At 42.2% G+C, this 17,558-nt stretch overlaps 2 protein-coding genes and 1 pseudogene across 8 annotated transcripts in view; 1 reads left to right on the forward strand and 2 right to left on the reverse strand.

The window, feature by feature from the left end:
* The window catches only part of CHEK2 (checkpoint kinase 2), a 40,966-nt gene extending 39,322 nt beyond the window's left edge, over positions 1-1,644 (reverse strand). Inside the window, exons 1-2 of one of the 3 annotated variants that reach the window (XM_033098275.1) lie at positions 1,535-1,610; positions 520-697 (exon numbers count right to left, since the gene is read on the reverse strand). The gene's annotated coding sequence lies outside the window, so the exon portion shown is untranslated. Of the gene's footprint in view, positions 1-519; positions 698-1,534 lie in introns of all 3 variants that reach the window. The other 2 variants (XM_033098277.1, XM_033098276.1) reach the window with 2 other exon arrangements.
* Positions 1,645-1,772: 128 nt separating this feature from the next.
* On the forward strand, positions 1,773-8,649 carry HSCB (HscB mitochondrial iron-sulfur cluster cochaperone). Of its 5 annotated transcripts, XM_033098568.1 has the most exons (6): positions 1,807-2,096; positions 3,215-3,311; positions 3,624-3,713; positions 4,427-4,571; positions 4,848-4,895; positions 8,521-8,649. In XM_033098568.1, exons 1-6 carry the CDS (start codon positions 1,861-1,863, stop codon positions 8,610-8,612), a joined length of 708 nt encoding a protein of 235 aa, XP_032954459.1. In that variant the 5' UTR covers positions 1,807-1,860; the 3' UTR covers positions 8,613-8,649. The 5 variants fall into 5 exon arrangements, with proteins under 5 accessions (XP_032954462.1, XP_032954460.1, XP_032954463.1 ...); XM_033098571.1 differs by lacking the exon at positions 4,427-4,571 and having other exon boundaries at positions 1,773-2,096; XM_033098569.1 differs by lacking the exon at positions 3,624-3,713 and having other exon boundaries at positions 1,773-2,096; positions 8,521-8,612.
* Positions 8,650-11,647: 2,998 nt separating this feature from the next.
* LOC117017881 (GTP-binding protein Rheb-like) lies at positions 11,648-12,192 on the reverse strand (annotated as a pseudogene).
* Between the last annotated feature and the right edge of the window lie 5,366 nt (positions 12,193-17,558).

Here is a 17,558-nt window from a genome sequence, read left to right on the forward strand (position 1 = left end):
TGGAAAGAGAAAGGGGAAGGGTCTAGTGGCTTGGGGAAAAAGATGGGCAAAGGGAAACTGTTGTTCGCCGCACCACTCCAGGGAGGACATTTACATAAAAAGGTCACTGATGCCCCTCCCCTAAACTAGCTCCAGGAAATTGATTCCTTGACACCTAAGGGCTGGGCCACTTAAGGAGGCAGGCAGAAGACAAAGACTGCTCTAAACAACTCTATCTCCACCTTTGTGATGCTAAGTAACTATCCACTCACCTTTTCAGCATCCGAAAAGGCCTCCCAGCCCTGCAGAATCTTACAGAAACCATTCTTTGAGCTACAGGACACCAAAACAGAGGTTCCCACCCTTGCTTTAGGATTAACTTGATGGACAGTCAAACTCTGATAACAGAACCCACAGTAAAGTCGAAGTAACTTTCAAACCCTAACTTTTAAATCCCCAATCTGATTTTTTTTAAAGGTACATTCTCTCCCGATCCCCACACTCAGGCCACTCCTACAGAACATAGTAAGGATTACTCACACTGACTGCATTTACACAGCTTTCCAGATACAAAGGTCCTGATGAGTTTTCCTTAAAGCACCCCAGGAAGGTGATGCCAGAGATGAGTCTGCCACTCCAGCAGCTCTAATACTACCTCAGCCAGGCTGAGTGTGTCCTTCTGCAGTTTTTTTTGAGCAAGACTTCTCCGCCCTGAAAACTGGCAAAAGACAGTGTGTCAAGAGGTAACTATCATCGCTTATGATAAATAAGGGTCTACCAGGCTGGGATCACACTGGCCTCAGTGTAGAGAAAGTACAGTGGAGTGGTTAGAGGCAAATAGGTCTGGAGTCAGATGCCTAAAAAATCTTTGCATGACCTTTAGGTAAATCAACCTCTTGAAACCTTATCTGAATAAAGTAGATAGATCTTTCCGATTAAACGAGATGATACATGAACTCTCCTCCTCGACTATCCTTGATAATTGGGACAACAGAATTCCAATCCCCAAGAATCCAACAGCCGGAAAGACCTTACAAGTGCAACACAATCTTTTATTTTCTAATAGAGAAACCGAATCCCAAGGAGGACTGGTACCCCTACCCTCTCCTAGCCATCCCATTCCACACACTTACTTATGGACACTTGCATAGCATCCTCCTACACAAGTAAGTATATTTCCAATTCCTGCAGTGCCTATCCGCTAAAAATGGGTTCTCAATACGTTATTTTCAAGATTGAATCTAAAGTATGGCAATAATTACTGACATTTCTAGAACTCTTCACAAAGCAACTTTGCTCTCATTTTGAAGAGCACAACTTTGTTCCTTCTTATCCTGTATGTCTGGGCCAGTTACAGCTTGTAAGTGAGGAAGTAACTGGAAGTTCATCTACGAAGGAAGAGAGTCGTCCACGCATTCCTCTCACCCCACCCCACCCCCGCCGAAGCTCAAACAGAGCTCAAAGCGGAAGCTCGAGAGATTTAGTTCGCCTTAATTCCCTGAGAGCGGGATTCGAACTCCCACACACCAGACAGAAGATCCCCACTATAACTCACCTCGTGCGCCCACCTGGAGCCACAGACTCACAGCTACCACCACTAGCGAACTGGCGCTAAACAGATACAAAGTCCACCCTCAGCCAATCAAAACATTCCTCCGCTTCTGCCGGACCAATGAGGAGCAGCGGATGTAGCCGTCCACGATAGCCTCACTGCTTGATGGGAGTTGTAGTTTAAAATTCAGAGCGGGACTCAGAATCCAGGTTTCCCTCGGGTGATCCCGCCCCCTCAGTCCTCCAGCCAATCAGCAACACTAGTCTGGTGGGCCATTTGTCCCCTTATCCCCCTACAGGTGACCGCGGCGAAACTAGGCCGCGAGCCAAATGTGGAGCGGGAGAACCCGAGCGTTGCTCCGGGTGTGGGGGTTGTGGCCGACTGGGGTCCTCGGAAGGAGACCAATAAGCTGTAATGCTGCGTCACTAGCGGGAAGCAACTGCCCCCAGTGTTGGAACTGCGGCGGCCCAAGGGGCCCCATTGGTGGGGACGGGTTCTTCTGCCCGCAGTGCCGTGCGCTGCAGCCGCCTGACTCCACTCGGGACCACTTCAGCCTTATGGACTGGTACGGAAACGGCTTCGGGAAACGCCCCGGAGCGAGAGAGAAGTCAGGGATAGAGGTGCGAGAGGGAAGGGCCGATCAGGTTTGGGAAGCAGAAGGAGGGGCCAGTTAGATAGGTGGGCGGAGCCTTGGAGACCAGTGTCTAGGTGGGTGTCGGGCCTGGGAGAATGGAGGATGGTCCTGAGAAAGAGGAAATTGTGGGGCGGGCCTGAAGGAACGGCTTTGAGGGATGGAGACAGGGTGGAGGGAGGACTGGAGGGGTGGGAAATGAAGTTAGAGGAAATTGAGGGACGGAGACTACTAAGGTAGAGGGAAACTTGAGGGGCGGGCCCTGAGAGAAGGCGAAGTTGAGAGGTGGGGTCTGAAGGAAGGGTCCTTGAAGGGCCCTTGGAGAAGGGAAACTTGAGGGTTAGGATCAGAACCATAAAAGTTGGGTTGAGACTTTTAAGAAAGGAGTACTGACGTGTTATCCAAAATAAGGGAGTAAAAGCATGGAAAAACTTAATACTGTGGACAGAGCCTAAGGGAAAAGTGAGAATTGGAGGGAGAAGATCTGAGGAATAGGTGTTTTTCTTGTTTTTCTCTCAAGGTTGAGGAGCTTCGGGGAAGTGGTAAAGTTTGGGCGGAGCTAAACTTGTAAAATGGGGCAGGCTCTGGGAATAGAAAGCAAAAGGGATTAGGTTAAAATAAAGTGGGAGGCGGAGATGAAGGAACCCAGGCCTCGGAAAGATAGGGAGGGATTGGGAATCCCCCTTCCCCTTAACTCTGAGATCTGACCCCACCAATCACTGTGCACTTACGAAGGGCTGCAGTAACACTACCCTTTTAAGTTCCTCAAGGGTGGGAAACTCGTTCCCACCTCAGGACCTTAGCACATTTCCTCTGACATTTGATTACTCTTCATCATCATTCATCTTGCAGCTCAAATGCCATCTCTTTGTCCACCACATTTACCACTCTCGCAGACCCCTTTCCGTTTTTCTTCACAGCACCTACCATTTTTGGAAATTATCTGTCTGCATGTTTATTGTATATTTCCCCATGGGAACAGGAACAAGACCCATAGTATACAAATCTATAAATACTTGATGCATGAATGTTATCTCCCTATTTTCTTCCAGCAACCGTTCCTTCAGAGTTGACACTGTGAAGCTCCAGCATAGGTACCAGCAATTACAGCGTCTTGTGCACCCGGATTTCTTCAGCCAGAGGTCTCAGGTAGCCTATTGGCCACCCCTAATCATACCCACACACATATGCATTCTGGGTGGGTGGCGGTGGTCTTGCGGTTGTGTGATTATCAGGGATAGCCAGCTCTATCCTGTGGCAACCAGACGCCAGCCAGGCAGGCCCTGGACCTGTCCTGCAAAATTAGAATCCATCAGTTGAAAATAAATAAATCTTATCCCACACTGGTTCTATTTTGGCCACTTCCTTAAGTGCCTGCCCATCAGTATTTTATGAAACAGCTTGTGAATATCAGATGGCTGATTTGGATGGTAATAAGACTATCTCCATATCCACTAACAGATTGAAAAGGATTTCTCAGAGAAGCATTCAACCCTGGTGAATGACGCCTATAAGACCCTTCTGGCCCCCCTGACCAGGGGAGTATACCTTGTAAGGTGATTTCCCAACCCTTCTGTGCATGACTGCCTGCTGTCCACTATGGTACAGCTGCTGCCCTGTATTCAGCAGAGGAGTGCTTGAGACCTGATCTAGTCCAGGGACCCAACTACATTTAGCCTCAAAGATACTACATGATGGGGGTGGTTGGTTAGCTCAGTTGGTTAGAGTGTGATGCTGATAACACCAAGGTTGCCGGTTCGATCCCCACATGGGCCACTTTGAGCTGCGCCCTCCTTAAAAAAAAAAAAAAGGGGGTGCTACATGAGTATAGTTTTCTCTGAATATCCTCTGTAAATGTTACTTGCCCAATTGCATTTTTTAAAAACCATTTTTCGATAAATTCAAGGATTGGATGGTGATGACTTTTAGGAAAGAGTAGTTTTGGACATTTTTTTTTTTTTTGGAGGGTGAGGTGAACACCTTAGAATTTTAGGATTTAATAGAATCTTCCCAAATATCTACTTCAAGCTCTCAAGTGGAGAAATGACTCCCCATGGGTCACACAGTTCTAAGTAGCAGAAAGGAATCCTGTTGAAGCATTCATTTCTCAGTCCGATGTTCCAACATCCTACCCTGACACTTTCATTGTTAGGACAGTTCAGGTTTTCCCTATGAGTGGTATTCTGTTCAGAAGGGTGAGTAGGATTGACTCTGGTCGTAGTCTCTTGAAGCAAACTTATTTTCCCTACTTTATGCCCAAATAGCTAAAGCTCCATGGTGTAGAGATTCCTCAAGGAACAGATTGTGAAATGGACAGGGAATTTCTCATGGAAATAATGGATATTAATGAAAAACTTGCAGAAGCTCAAAATGAAGCTGCCATGAAAGAGATTGAATCTATTGTCAGAGGTAAAAGATAAAATACCACCAAATGCATTTTATTGCTGTTAAGAGTGCATGTCCAGCGTTAAGTGAAAAATAAATATAAAGAATATATATTCGCCTCATAAAGATTCAGGGAGGTTTTTTTTTTCCCCTTTTGATTATACCGAAACCAATTTTATCTGGAGGTGAGACTTGTAACATCCCTACCTCTCTGGAATGTAGCCATAAACCAAGAAGTGCTGACTTCATATCATGAGTCAATTTAAATAGAAAAATTACAATAATGGTTTTCTCTTTCAGCTAAACAGAAAGAATTGACTGACAGCGTAAGCAGAGCTTTTGAACAAGGTACTTTCTTCATTTCTTGACTTTCTTAAATATGGAAAGAAATTGTAAGCACTGAGGTACAGCCATGCATTCAACAAGTAGCTATTATATACTCATGATAGGTACCTGGGGAGGTATTAAATATAGATGAGTCTACATTTTTGTCTTCAAGAATTCACAATCTTGCTGCAAAAACAACCTGTGTGCCAAAAACAATGACATGCCAGTGAAGGAGTATATGAGGGAAAGTGCTTTCATTTCACTTTAACAAGTAGAAGATAAGGTGAGGGATGGGGGCTGAAGCCAACCAGTAGATCCTGAGGGCAAGGCTGCACAGTCAACATTTGGCAAAGCCCGCACACCCCTTTTTCTGCAAAACCCGGAAGGAGAAGGCCATGACAGAACTGTGCCCAAATTACAACTATGGAATATTTATCCTTGTCCCCACTGCTCCTGGCTCTCAGGTTGAAGAGACTATTTCTATTTCCAGCTGTTTTTCCGCAAGAACAACTTTTCTCTCCATTCCTGACTGGTGGCCACCGCTTAACTAAGAGAGTAATGGCCCTTTGGCTTAGGATTCATTTGATTGCAGGAAGCAGAAAGCCACTTGAGCTAGACTAGATAAAGGGAGGTGATTGTAAGGAAACAGGGCTACCTCCCAGAATCCAAAGAGAAAGTCCCTGTAATGATTATAGGACAGTGTGACAAGAGCTTTTCTGGGAGAGAACCTGGAAACCAGACAGCAGTCTGGAGCCAAGACTTTGGTCCTGGACTCAGTGCCCCTGGCAGTCACTCCATCCTGTCCTTTCTAAAACCACTTCTGTCTGCTTCCTTTTTAGTATATGGTACCCCAAAGTGGCCTCTCCCACTGGATGACTCTTTACTCCTCCATGGTCTATTACCTTATAAGAACAAGGCCTCTCACCATCTGACTAGAGTCCCCTAGACCCAACTCTAGATTTCTGAGAGAGGGAATTTGATTGGCCCAGCTTCATAGCCAGATGTCCATTCCAGTACAGTCAGCTAGGACCAAGGAGATCGGCTTACACAGTGTACTGCCTACTTTGCAGGGACTGTAGGAATCAATGCTGAGAAACACAGGGAATGTCTCCAGAAAGATAGGGGTCGGGGGAATATACGGATTAACAGCAGAAAACAGGAAACTAGCCCTACATGTCTGCCTGAAATCTATGTCCCCGACTCACTAGCTAAGATGGTCAGATTGTATTCCATCAGGAACCACCCCCGTTCCTGTTGCACCTTTGTATACTTTTACTTTTTTAATTATAAAATATAATTTTAGGAAAGAATAAATGACACTTAAGTACAATTTAAAGAATAATAACAGAACAAACACCCATGTCTCCACCACCCAACTTAAGAAATAGAACATACAAAGAAGATACATAAATAGCCAGTAAGTGCATGAAAAGATACTCTATCACTAATCATGAGGGAAATGAAAATTAAAACCAAAGAATACCATCTCATATCCATTTAGGATGGCTACTATTAAAAAAAAAAAAGAAAAGAAAAGAAAGAAAGGAAAGAAAAGAAGAAGTATTGGAGAGGACGTGAAGTTAGAACCACAGTACGAGTATGGCGTTTCCTCAAAAAGTTCAAAATAGAGTTGTGATACAACCCAGCAATTCCACTTCTGGGTATATACCTAAAGAATTGATACCAGGGATTCCAAGAGATATTTGTGCATTGTCACAGATAAACAAAGCCAGATACAAAAGTAAGGACAGATTTGAATCAGTAATAACTATTGCAATAGGAAAACGAGTCCAGCATGAAGTAAACTCAACTTCGATTTGTGACTGGGAATTTTAAAGGGAGAATGAGTAAATATGGAGGCGGTGCACAAGGGCTGAGTAGAGTCAGGAAGTGAAAAATTCCAAAAGTGGGAAGGGAGGAGGTTGGTCCATGTGAAACCTGTCTGGGTTTGCTACCTGGTGCTTATTGAAGTTCCTCCCACAGAGCCTGTGAGACAGGGGCTCTATCTTCAGGTATTGGCTGTAATAAATAGTAAGTTCTTTTGGCAGCCATGAATTTTCAAAGCAGGCATTTTAAGGGGGCTGGGTTTATCATAGGGATGTGATCTTGAGCTGTTAGAAACTAATGTTAGTGTTTGTTCAAGTCTTTATAGGTCAAGGTTGAGGCCCAGTAGAGAAGACAGTTCAGAGGACCCTGACTAGAGTTTAGTCCAGGAGAGAATTTTTATCAACACCCATGATCATAGGATTTTTCACAAAAGCTAACGGAAGCAACCCAAGTATCCATCAATGGTTGAATGGATAAACAAAATGTTGTATGTACATACAATGGAATATTATTCAGACGTAAAGAGGAAGGAAATGCTGATACATGCTACAACATGGATGAACTTTGAGGATATTATGCTAAGTAAAATAAGCTAATCACAAAAAGATAAATACTGTATGATTCCACTTACATGAGGTGCCCAGAATAGTTAACTTCATAGAGATGTAAAATAGAATGGTGGTTGCCAGGGGCTAGAAGGAAGGGGGAATAAGGAGTTTTTGCTTCCTAGGTACACAGAGTTTCAGTTTTACAAGATGAAAAGAGTTCTGTGGATAAATGGCATTGATGGTTTCACGGCAATGTGAATGTACTTAATGCCACTGAACTCTACACTTAAAAAGAGTTACAATGATAAATTTTGTTATGTGTATTTTGCCACAATTAAAAGAACTTTTATAAATATTAAAACTAAATAAATAAAATAAATACACAACACGTAGGCCCTTTGCAATTGCGTCCCCCTTCCACGGTAACCACTCTCCTGAATTTTGTGTCAAATAATTCCCTTGCTTTTCTTGATAGTTTTAATCATGTATGAATATAATGGTATATTATTTTGTTTTGCATATATCTAAGTCAGGGTTTCTCAACCTTGGCACTACCGACATTTTGGGCCAGATAATTCTTTGTTGTAGGGGGCTGTCCTGCATACCGTAGGATGTTTATCAGCACCCCTAGCATCTACCCACTAAATGCCAGTGTCACCCTCTGAATTGAGACAAACTAAAAATGTCTCCAGACATTGCCAAATGTCCCAGTGGGCACAAAATCACCCCAGGTCAAGAACCACTAATTTAAGGGCTTCATTCCCAGAGACCGAGGTACAGATACAGCTCTTACAACAGCAGCGCTTCTACATCCTCTGGGTTTGATGCAGGAAAACTCTTAAAACACACCCATTTACAAATATATGGTGATGGAAGGAGAACTGACTGTGGGTGGTGAACACACAATGGGATTTATAGATGACGTAATACAGAATTGTACACCTGAAATGTATGTAACTTTACTAACAATTGTCACCCCAATAAATTAAAAACAAAACAAAACACACCCATTTATTACTTGGGGACTGTCCTGGAGAGAATCAGCTTCTCTTAGTTAAAGTCTGAATCCTGTAAAGAAGCATGCTTTTTCCCCTTTTTGGTTAGTCCCTTTGCCCCCTTAACAATCCAGATGTTCTCCCGCTCGCTCTGATTTACTGAGTAATGGATCAGCCCTCCTGGGGCTCAACTTCAATCCAGCTGCTTCGGTCAATAGAGTTAGTTGTATTCTTGCTTGAAATGAAGCCTCACATTAATGTCTTTGTTTATTTCAGATGATTTTGAAAAAGCCAAGGAAATGTTAACAAAGATGAGATACTTTTCAAATGTAGAAGAGAAGATCAAGTTAAAGATGATTCCCCTCTAATTGTTAATGTTTTAAAAATAAAGTTCTTATATATTTCTTTCCTGGCTTCTGCTAATTAAGACTAGATATGCTTTGGGCCGCCCCCGTGGCTCCTAATGCTGAGGTCACCGGTTCGGTTTCCACATGGGCCAGTGAACTGGGCCCTCTACAGCTAAGATTGTGAACAACGGCTCTCCCTGGAGCTGGGCTGCCATGAGCAGCTGGAGGTCAGCTTGTGCTGCCATGGGCTACTGTGTGCTGCCAGGAGCAGCCGATGGCCAGCGTGAGTGGCCGGCAGCCATCGTGAGGTGCTGACTGCCAGCGAGAGCTGTTGGGAGCTGCTGTGAGCTGCTGTGAGCGGCCAACTGACAACCGGTGACCAACTGCCTCAGCCAGGGGGAGCGCAAGGCTCATAATACCACCAGCATGGGCCAGGGAGCTGTGTCCTACACAACTAGACTGAGAAACAACAGCTTGAACTGGAGTGGGGGGAGGGGGAGGCAGAAGAAAGGGGGTAAAAAGGATAAACAAAAAAAAAGACTAGATATGCTTTAACTGCTTATCTCATCTTAATTAAACCTGTAGCTCAAGCATTAATGGATGGCAAAGTTTGTCATGCCACCAGAAACAGCCTAGCCAGAGTTTGGTCAGTTTTTCATGTGATGCTTGATACACGGTGCCCCTAGCTAGGCCAATGGATGATGAGGGGATGGGACCAAGTTGAGGCCCTAGAAGGGGTGTGGCAAACTTTTTCTGCAAAGGGCCAGGTAGTAAATATTTTAGGCTTTGTGGGCCATACTGCCTCTGTTGTGACTATTCAACTTGCCATGGCAGCACTTTATTAAGATAGGCAGTGGGCCAGATTTGGCCTTGGGTTTGCCCCTTTCTTTCCTAGAACCACATCTTCCTGATGGCATGACCTAATAAATAGTCCTCTTGTTAGAATGGCCTGCAGGGCATTCTGTTTGGTAACCATGCATAGCTGCCTAAGTCTCTGGATCAACGAAGATTAAAATAGAAAATTCTGATTTAAAAAACTCCAAGAAACACCGTTCAAACTCTTGGAGAGAGCTGCTTGTTTATAATTGAAAAATTCATCAAATATATGGTGATAGAAGGAGAACTGACTCTGGTGGTAAGCACACAATGGGATTTATAGATGATGTAATACAGAATTGTGCACCTGAAATCTATGTAACTTTGCTAACAATTGTCGCCCCAATAAACTTTAATTAAAAAAAAAAAGAGAAAAATTCAGGGTTCTGAACCAAGGTCTACGTACTATCAGAGCTTAAAACTGCAGCTCCTTTGCATCCGCCCTCTTCCTTATCTAAGAATTTATATCTTGTGAATCCTGATCCAGCAGCTATCTGGTTTAATGGTACTTAGGAATATCAAGTACAATCTCCAACCCCCTCACAATTTACAAGGAGAATGCATTACTTGTCTAAAAACACAAAGGGAATCCTTTAAATAATTTCAATGCAAGCAAATGTCCACATTAAATTGGATGCTTCTGCAAAGAAGAAGGAGTGAGAGGAGTATTTGATATATTTCTGGAGACAATCTTTATTCCTTCTTCAGAACAATGATCAGGACCACAACAATCTGACCACAAAAAGAAATCAGACAAATGTTGCCTCAAACGACACCTTTGGAAGAACTTCAAAGAAACTTTCCCTTACCTGTTGCCATCAACTGGAAAGGCAATTGGAATGGCCTCTCAGCAAACCATTTCTGACTTGGGAAATAATTTTAAAAGACTTTATTTCTAAGTCAGTGGAATTACTTTTTTTCCCTCTCTTTTTCTTTTCATCTAAGTTCCAAGTTTAGCGGGACTTGTAAAGCAGGAACACTTTCCAATATTCCTGACGAAGCCCTATAGGAAGCCGTATAGGATATCTGAAAGGTTAACAGCCCTCTTAGGATTAAAGTTTCAGATGGAGTGAAGCAAATTAAGCACCTACCTCCCAACCCCACATCAGTCCTAACACAGTGTCGGCACAAATCAGAGGTCTTGACTAATTTGTGACTATGTCTGCTCTGGTATCAGACCGGCTTTATGTTTCCCCCAAAAAATGTATATGTTGAAGCCCTAACCCCCAGTGTAGTTGTGTTTGGAGATGGTGCCTCCAGGGAAATAATTAAGGTCAAATGAGGTCATAAAGGTGATCCAATGGGATTAGTGTCCTTACGAGAAAAGACACCAGAGAGGTCCCTCGCTCACTCTTCCCACACACATACTGGAGAAAGGCCCTGAGAGGAAGCCAGAGAGAAGGCCACCAGCTAAAAGTCAGGAAGAGACTCCTCCCTGGAAACTGAAATTGACCATGCTGCCACCTTGATCTTGGACTTCCAGCTTCCAGGCTGTGAGAAAATTAATTTCTGCTGTTTAAGCCGCCCAGTCTGTCGTATTTTTGTTATGGCAGCCTGAGCTGACTAATAAACCTGGGTTTCAATCCTAGCTCTGCCACTTATTTGCTGTGAGTCCATCATTGTGCTAAGCTTTATTTCCTCTTCTTTAAAATACCTATCTCACAGGGTTATTGTGAAAATTAAACGAAATAAACGATGCAAATTGCTTAGCACAGTGCATGGCACATAGTAAGCACTCAAATGTAATTTTTTTAAGGTTTGCAGCTATTTTATTTACAAGTATACATTAAATAATGAAATAAACACTGATGTATGGAAGCCTAGTTAATACTACAACAGTGTAACAGCAGTAGTTAATAGTATAACAGTGTACCATTTTGATGATTACATTATTTTAAACAACAAACTACACTGAAAAAAATTAATGCCGGTAAAATTCTTGGCCATAATATTATGAAGAAATAGAATACGTTAATTGAAAACATGATTGCTTAAAATTTGAAAGTGGGAGTGAACTCATGTGGACAGTCGGAGTTTAACATAACCTGAAATGTAGGGGCGGGAAAAAGTTGTGACCCAAATGAAATCTTTCGGGTTAACACAAGAAAAACAAAACAGAGTTTATCTTCAGGGATAACGGGCAGTTTGCATCTTCAGCTAGGACAGGTCCTGCAGCAGAATTACATCACTGAACAGGAAGACTTTCCTTGTGAAGTGGCCTCATCAATTTTTTTTCTGCCTCCAAAATTATCCTTCTAAAAACATCAACAGCAATCTGATTTTCTTAGCGTGTTTCCAAAAAAGCTGCGCTCCAAGATTCTGCCAACGCTTTCCCTTCTTCATAATTGACCTCCCTTTCTATATGTAGGTCTTTCTTATTCCCAACCAACATAATAGGTATTTGCACTTTCCCCACCATATCCAACAATTTGCCATGGATAACTTTCATCACTTCAAAACTTTTGATTGATGTAATGGAATACAAAAAGATATAATCACTAATATCTATGGAGTATGTCTGAGGAAAGATGGAATATTCATCCTGCCCTGCTGTGTGGAAGATGATATTCCTGCCCATGTACTGTGATCAATTTTGTGAAAGTGTTCACCGTGGTTGGATTATAGGAGTCAACAAATTGGCCTTCAACAAATTGAACCGTCAATGAGGATTTCCCCACAGAGCCATAGCTCAGGATCACATCTTCTGGGACTTGGACTGTGGCATTTTGGCAGCCACCTCAGTCCCGGGCCAACCACATCAACCGAGACAGCACCAGCCATCAGCCATAGCTGAGCCTGGGACTCAAATGTGATTTTTTAAAATAATAATGACTACTTTTATTACTTTCACTTTGGCAACAAAGTCATGCCTTTTGCTAGAGAGTAAACTCTATCCTTTCTACAAAGTTGCAATCACCTACTTTGTGTAAGAGAAGGCTCAGCCCTGGAGAGACACACAGAATAGTTAGATGCTTCCTACCCACTTGAGGAGAGGACTTTTACACTAATAACCAGAACAATAATAAAAGTTTCCATTTGCTGCACAGTGACTATGTGCCAGGCACTTACCGTGTTTCCCCGAAAATAAGACCTAGCCGGACAACCAGCTCTAATGAGTCTTTTGGAGCAAAAATTAATATAAGACCCGGTATATAATATAATATAATACAATACAATACAATACAATATAATATAATATTAGTATAATATGATGTAATACAGTAAATATAATATAATAAATATAATACCAGGTCTTGTAATATATGACAGTCTTATATTAATTTTTGCTTCAAAAGACTCATTAGAGCTGATTATCCGGCTAGGCCTTATTTTCGGGAAACACAGTATGCTCAGAATCTTGCACGATTCCATCAAATTACACCCTAATCAATTTTACAGATGAAGAAACAAGCTCCCAGGAGGTAAGAGAGTCAAGAGCTGGAATTCAAACCTCGATCTGTCTGCAAAGCCTGTGCTCTTAGGGAGGTTGAACTCACCAAGATTAAGTATAAGCCAAGGGGATTAAACAACTTTTACAAGAGGGGCCATTTGCCAGGGCCTGCACCATGTCAAGCAGAGGCAGGATTTGACCTGAGTCCCTGTTTCCAAAGCCTGAGCATACAGCTTCACTGGGCTTAGGGAGAGATGGCCCTCACGTGCAGTAACCAGGGAAGAATCCTTCACGGAAGACGGAGAGTGGCATCCAGACAAGCAGAAAGAAGCTGTGTCGGGTATCCCCAAGACCACCATCAGGTTCAATGACTCACTAGCCTAGGGGAACCCACAGGACTATGAGAACTCATGGCTATGATTTATTACAGTGACAGGATACAAAGTTAAGTCAACAAAGGGAAAAGACACACGGGGTGAAGGCCGAAGGGAATCAGGTGCAAGCCTCCCAGAGCCCTCTCTCAGTGCATACAGGACACACTTAATTCCCCCGGCAACAAGTTTTGACAATATATGTCCACGTAAAAATGTTGTATGCCAAAGAAGCTTGTTAGAGTTTCAGTACCCAGATTTTTTCTTGGGAGATGGTAACACTCTGCCTAGCATGTGCCAAAATTCCAGACTCCCAGAAGGAAAACAGGTATTCAGCATAAAACATATTGTTTGTATAAACAATTTAGGCAGAGCAGGCCACTCTTATCAGTTCTGGGACTAAGTAAACACTCCCCAAAACAAGTTCTCAGACACCAAGAGCCAACCGTGTAAGCAGACCTTTCTAAGGATGTACAATCTCAGAACTGCTGTGTTAACTCTTTTTCACACAGAAGCCAAAGGGAGATCCCATCATAGTCAAGGGAATTCTATAACAAACAATGTATAATCAGAGAGGAATGAGCCTCCCTTACTTTTCTGGTCTCTGTGGGTTCCACCAAGCGAAGAGAAAAGATGCTACTCTCTGAGACAACAAAGTCATCATGCTACCTTCTGTTCAATGGCAAGCAATAAATGGCTCCGGCAGACTTGGACCTAAAGCTTTGCTTTGATGAAAAATTCCTTTGGTTCTGTCACTTTTGGTGACATGTTGGATATATCAGATGTGGCCAGATGAAAAAATAAAGAGAAGACACCATCTTTTCCTTTCCAGGGATGGCTGTGTGGAGACAAGAAAGACTCAGAAACAAATCATCAGAGTACAGAGAAGTAAGGGCTCCAGGCAGGAAACACACACAGGTGACATTGGTGGAGGTGGATGCTATCAAAAAGGTCTTACCAGGTCTTCAAGAAAATAGAGAACACGTGCCCCATCTCAAAGCAGGGGAGAAAGGGGGAGACACCACTCGACTCTGGCAATTGCTGCCATGCAGAGATTCAGATACTATATTGACAATCTCCCGATTCTTTCAAGAGAAGTTGGAACTGGGATTTTAACAGGAAATTTATTTGAGGCTGCCAGTGCCCGTGGAAGCACCAAGCAAGAAACAGCTAACTCAGTTGGGGAAAAGGGAGGGGCCGGATAGGCTTTGCAGAGGAGGTGGTGTCAGAACAGTAAGGTGAAAAAATGAAACAGAACTGATTCAGTGGACCAGGGAAAGAGGTAGAAGTTAGGTTACAAATTATATTTGTGATACTGCAGATGAAATCATGCAAATCATGAAATCAGTCAAAACTGGGTTTAATGTCTAATACTTCCTCTTACTCCTGTGTGCCCGTGAGCAGGTAAGTTTCAGTTTTCTCATCTGTAAAATGTGGATAAACATAGCTCCCACCTCAACGTGAGGAAGTATACGTAAGACATCAGGAGTGAAGAGTACATAACAGAATGCACACAGAGTACTTAGCACAGGGCTCAACACCATAAGCAGCAAATATTAGTGGGTAGTATAGAATGAGATGGGAACAGAGAGGACGTGCCCCTAACCTCAGTCAGAAGTTGGGGGCAGAATCATGGAGGCTTCCTGGATACGGCACCTGTGAGCTAAGTCTTAAAGGATATGAAGGCATTTGCATTTTCAGGTGTGTAGGCAGGAGAAATGGCATGGATACAAATGAAGAATCTTACTGCGATGGGGTAGGGGGTGGGAATGGGGCAGTGACACAGGTGATATTGAGAAAGACGCAGCCAGATAAAGAGAAGTATAGACACTGGAGAAAGGAAGACCCAAATGGGGACACTTCGATAGAGTTGAGAGGCGGTTATTCTGGAACTAAGGCAGCACTGAGGTGAGACGAAAAGTGGGCAGATTCAAGAGTGTTCTAAGAGATGGGATCGTTAGGATTTGGCAACTCATTGTATACGGTTAAGGGCTGAATTAAGGGACCTCAACTTTCTGGTGTGAGCACTGGAGGATGGAGAGGGTCTTGACTAAGACAGGAAACCCAGGAAGAGGAGCTGCAGCTTGGGGTGGGGAGTGAGGGGCTGAACTCCCTTGCAGAAAGATTGTGTCTGTGTCCTTGGAACTTCCATTGATGTTCAACAGGCAAATGGCTTGCCGTTGAGGAAAAATGTCTGGGCAAGAGAGAGAGACCTAGTGGTCAGACATTTTATAAGCGCTTTCTTTACATTCCCCTTCTCACTGAATCCACAAATGGGCCCTTTCAGGCAGGAACTGTCATCCTTATTTCACAGGTGGAGAAAATAAGGCTTTGAATGGCAAAGTAGCTCTTTCAAGTTCACATAGTAACAGTTTGCGGGAAAATCAAACTCAAGTCCCTAAATTCAGAAAATGCTCATTCTTACAGAGCCTCAGTTTGGGTAGATGAAAAGGCTCTGGTGGTGATGGTTGTACAACAACATGAATGTGCTTAGTGCCTCTGAATTATACACTTAAAAATGGTTAAAATGGTGAAATTTATGTTGTGTATATTTTAATACAATTTAAAAAAAAAAAAGAACAAAGGAAAGAAATGTAGTCCTAACCACTAACTCTACTGCAAGGGTTGGCTGAGGGGCCATCATTTTTCTCTATTCTGTTTTTATCTATTTGCTTTTATCGTTATGATTACATTTTATATTTTGTCTGGCTTCCTTAGTTTTCAATTTCTCAGAGAAGTAGGGGAAACCTCATTATAACCCCTATGTATCTCTTACTCACAATAGCTGCCAAACCTCCTAGCACATGATAGGGAGAAAAAAATGGCACACAGCAGTAGCAGACAAGGTAGTTTGTACTGCAAACTGGCCTAAGCTACTTTGATCATTCAGAGTTATCAGGTTCCTTTCAGTGTCAGAAACCACCAAGAGTATGGGGTAAATGAGAGCTGACTACTCTTCCACAACATGTCTTTCAGGTTTGTTTTTAAAAAGTTGCATTGAGATAATTAATATACCATAAAGTTCACCTGTCTAAAGTATACAATTCAATACTTTTAAGCCTATTTACAGAGCTGTACAACCATTAATTACCAGGACCTGATCTTAGAACACTATTGTGATCTCAAAAAGAAATCTCGTACCTATTAGGTATCATTCTGCACCCTCCCTCCTCCTTTCCCCCTCCTGTGCTTGGTAAATACTAACCTGTAGATTTGCCTACTCTGGACATTTCGTATAAATGGAATCATACAATAAATGGTCTTTGGACTGGCTTCTTTCACTGAGCATAAATATATACATTTTTGTGTGGACAGATATTTTCATTTTTCTTGGATCTGTGCCTGGGAGTAGAAATGGTGGGTCATATGGTAACTCAATGTTTACCCTTCTAAGGAGCTGCCAAACTGTTTTCCAAAGTAATTTCACCATTTACAATCTCACTAGAAGTGTATGAGGGTTCCAATTTCTCCACATCCTGGTCAACACTTATTATCATCTGTTGTTGTTTTTTTCATTTTAGCCATTCTAGTAGGTGCAAAGTGGTATCTTGTTGTAGTTTTGAGTCACATTTATGACTAATAATGTTCAGCATATTTTCATGTACTTACTAGCCATTTAGAAAACTTTTTTGAAGAAATGTCTATTCATTTCCTTTGCTCATGTTAAAACTGAGGTATTTGTATTTTTATTACTGAGCTGTAAGAATTTTTGATAGATTCTGGATACAAGTCCCTTACTGGATATATGTTAGTTGTAGGTTTATCATAGATGCCCTTTATCAGGTTAAGGAATTTCCCTTCTATTCTTATTTTGTTGACTATTTTTTATCATAAATAGTCAACAGTTGAATTTTATCATAAATAGTCAATAGTTGAATTTTATTAAATTGTCTATTGTGATGACCATATGCTTTTTTTTCTTTATCCTATTGATGTGGTGTATTGAATTTATTGTTTTTTAATATTGAACCAGCTTTATTTATCTGGAATAAATTCCACCCAGTCATGATGTATATGTCTTTGGACTTGGTTTGTTAGTATTTTGTTGGGGATTTTTGTATCTACATTCATAAGGGATATTGACCTCTAGTTTTCTTTTCTAATGATGTCTTTGTCTGGTTTAGGTATCAGGGTAATACTGGCCTCACAGATGGACTGGGAAAATTTCCCTCCTTTTCTGTTTTCTGGAAGAGTTTGTGAAAGATTGGTGTTTTTTTTTTTTTCTTTTCTTTAAGTATTCAGTGGATTTCACTGGTGAAGTCATGTGGACCAGGTCTTTTCTTTGTAGGAAGATTATAAATCACTAATTTAATCTCTTATTATTGGTCT

The sequence above is a fragment of the Rhinolophus ferrumequinum genome, chromosome 25, assembly GCF_004115265.2.
Source record: "Rhinolophus ferrumequinum isolate MPI-CBG mRhiFer1 chromosome 25, mRhiFer1_v1.p, whole genome shotgun sequence".
In the NCBI taxonomy this organism is placed as follows: Eukaryota; Metazoa; Chordata; class Mammalia; order Chiroptera; family Rhinolophidae; genus Rhinolophus; species Rhinolophus ferrumequinum.

Coding starts and splice junctions, on each gene's coding strand:
- HSCB (XM_033098568.1), top strand. CDS start 1,861: ATGTGGAGCGGGAGAACCCGAGCGTTGCTCCGGGTGTGGGGGTTGTGG. Junction 3,312..3,623: donor TCTTCAGCCAGAGGTCTCAG/GTAGCCTATTGG, acceptor ATCCACTAACAG/ATTGAAAAGGATTTCTCAGA. Junction 3,714..4,426: donor TGACCAGGGGAGTATACCTT/GTAAGGTGATTT, acceptor ATGCCCAAATAG/CTAAAGCTCCATGGTGTAGA.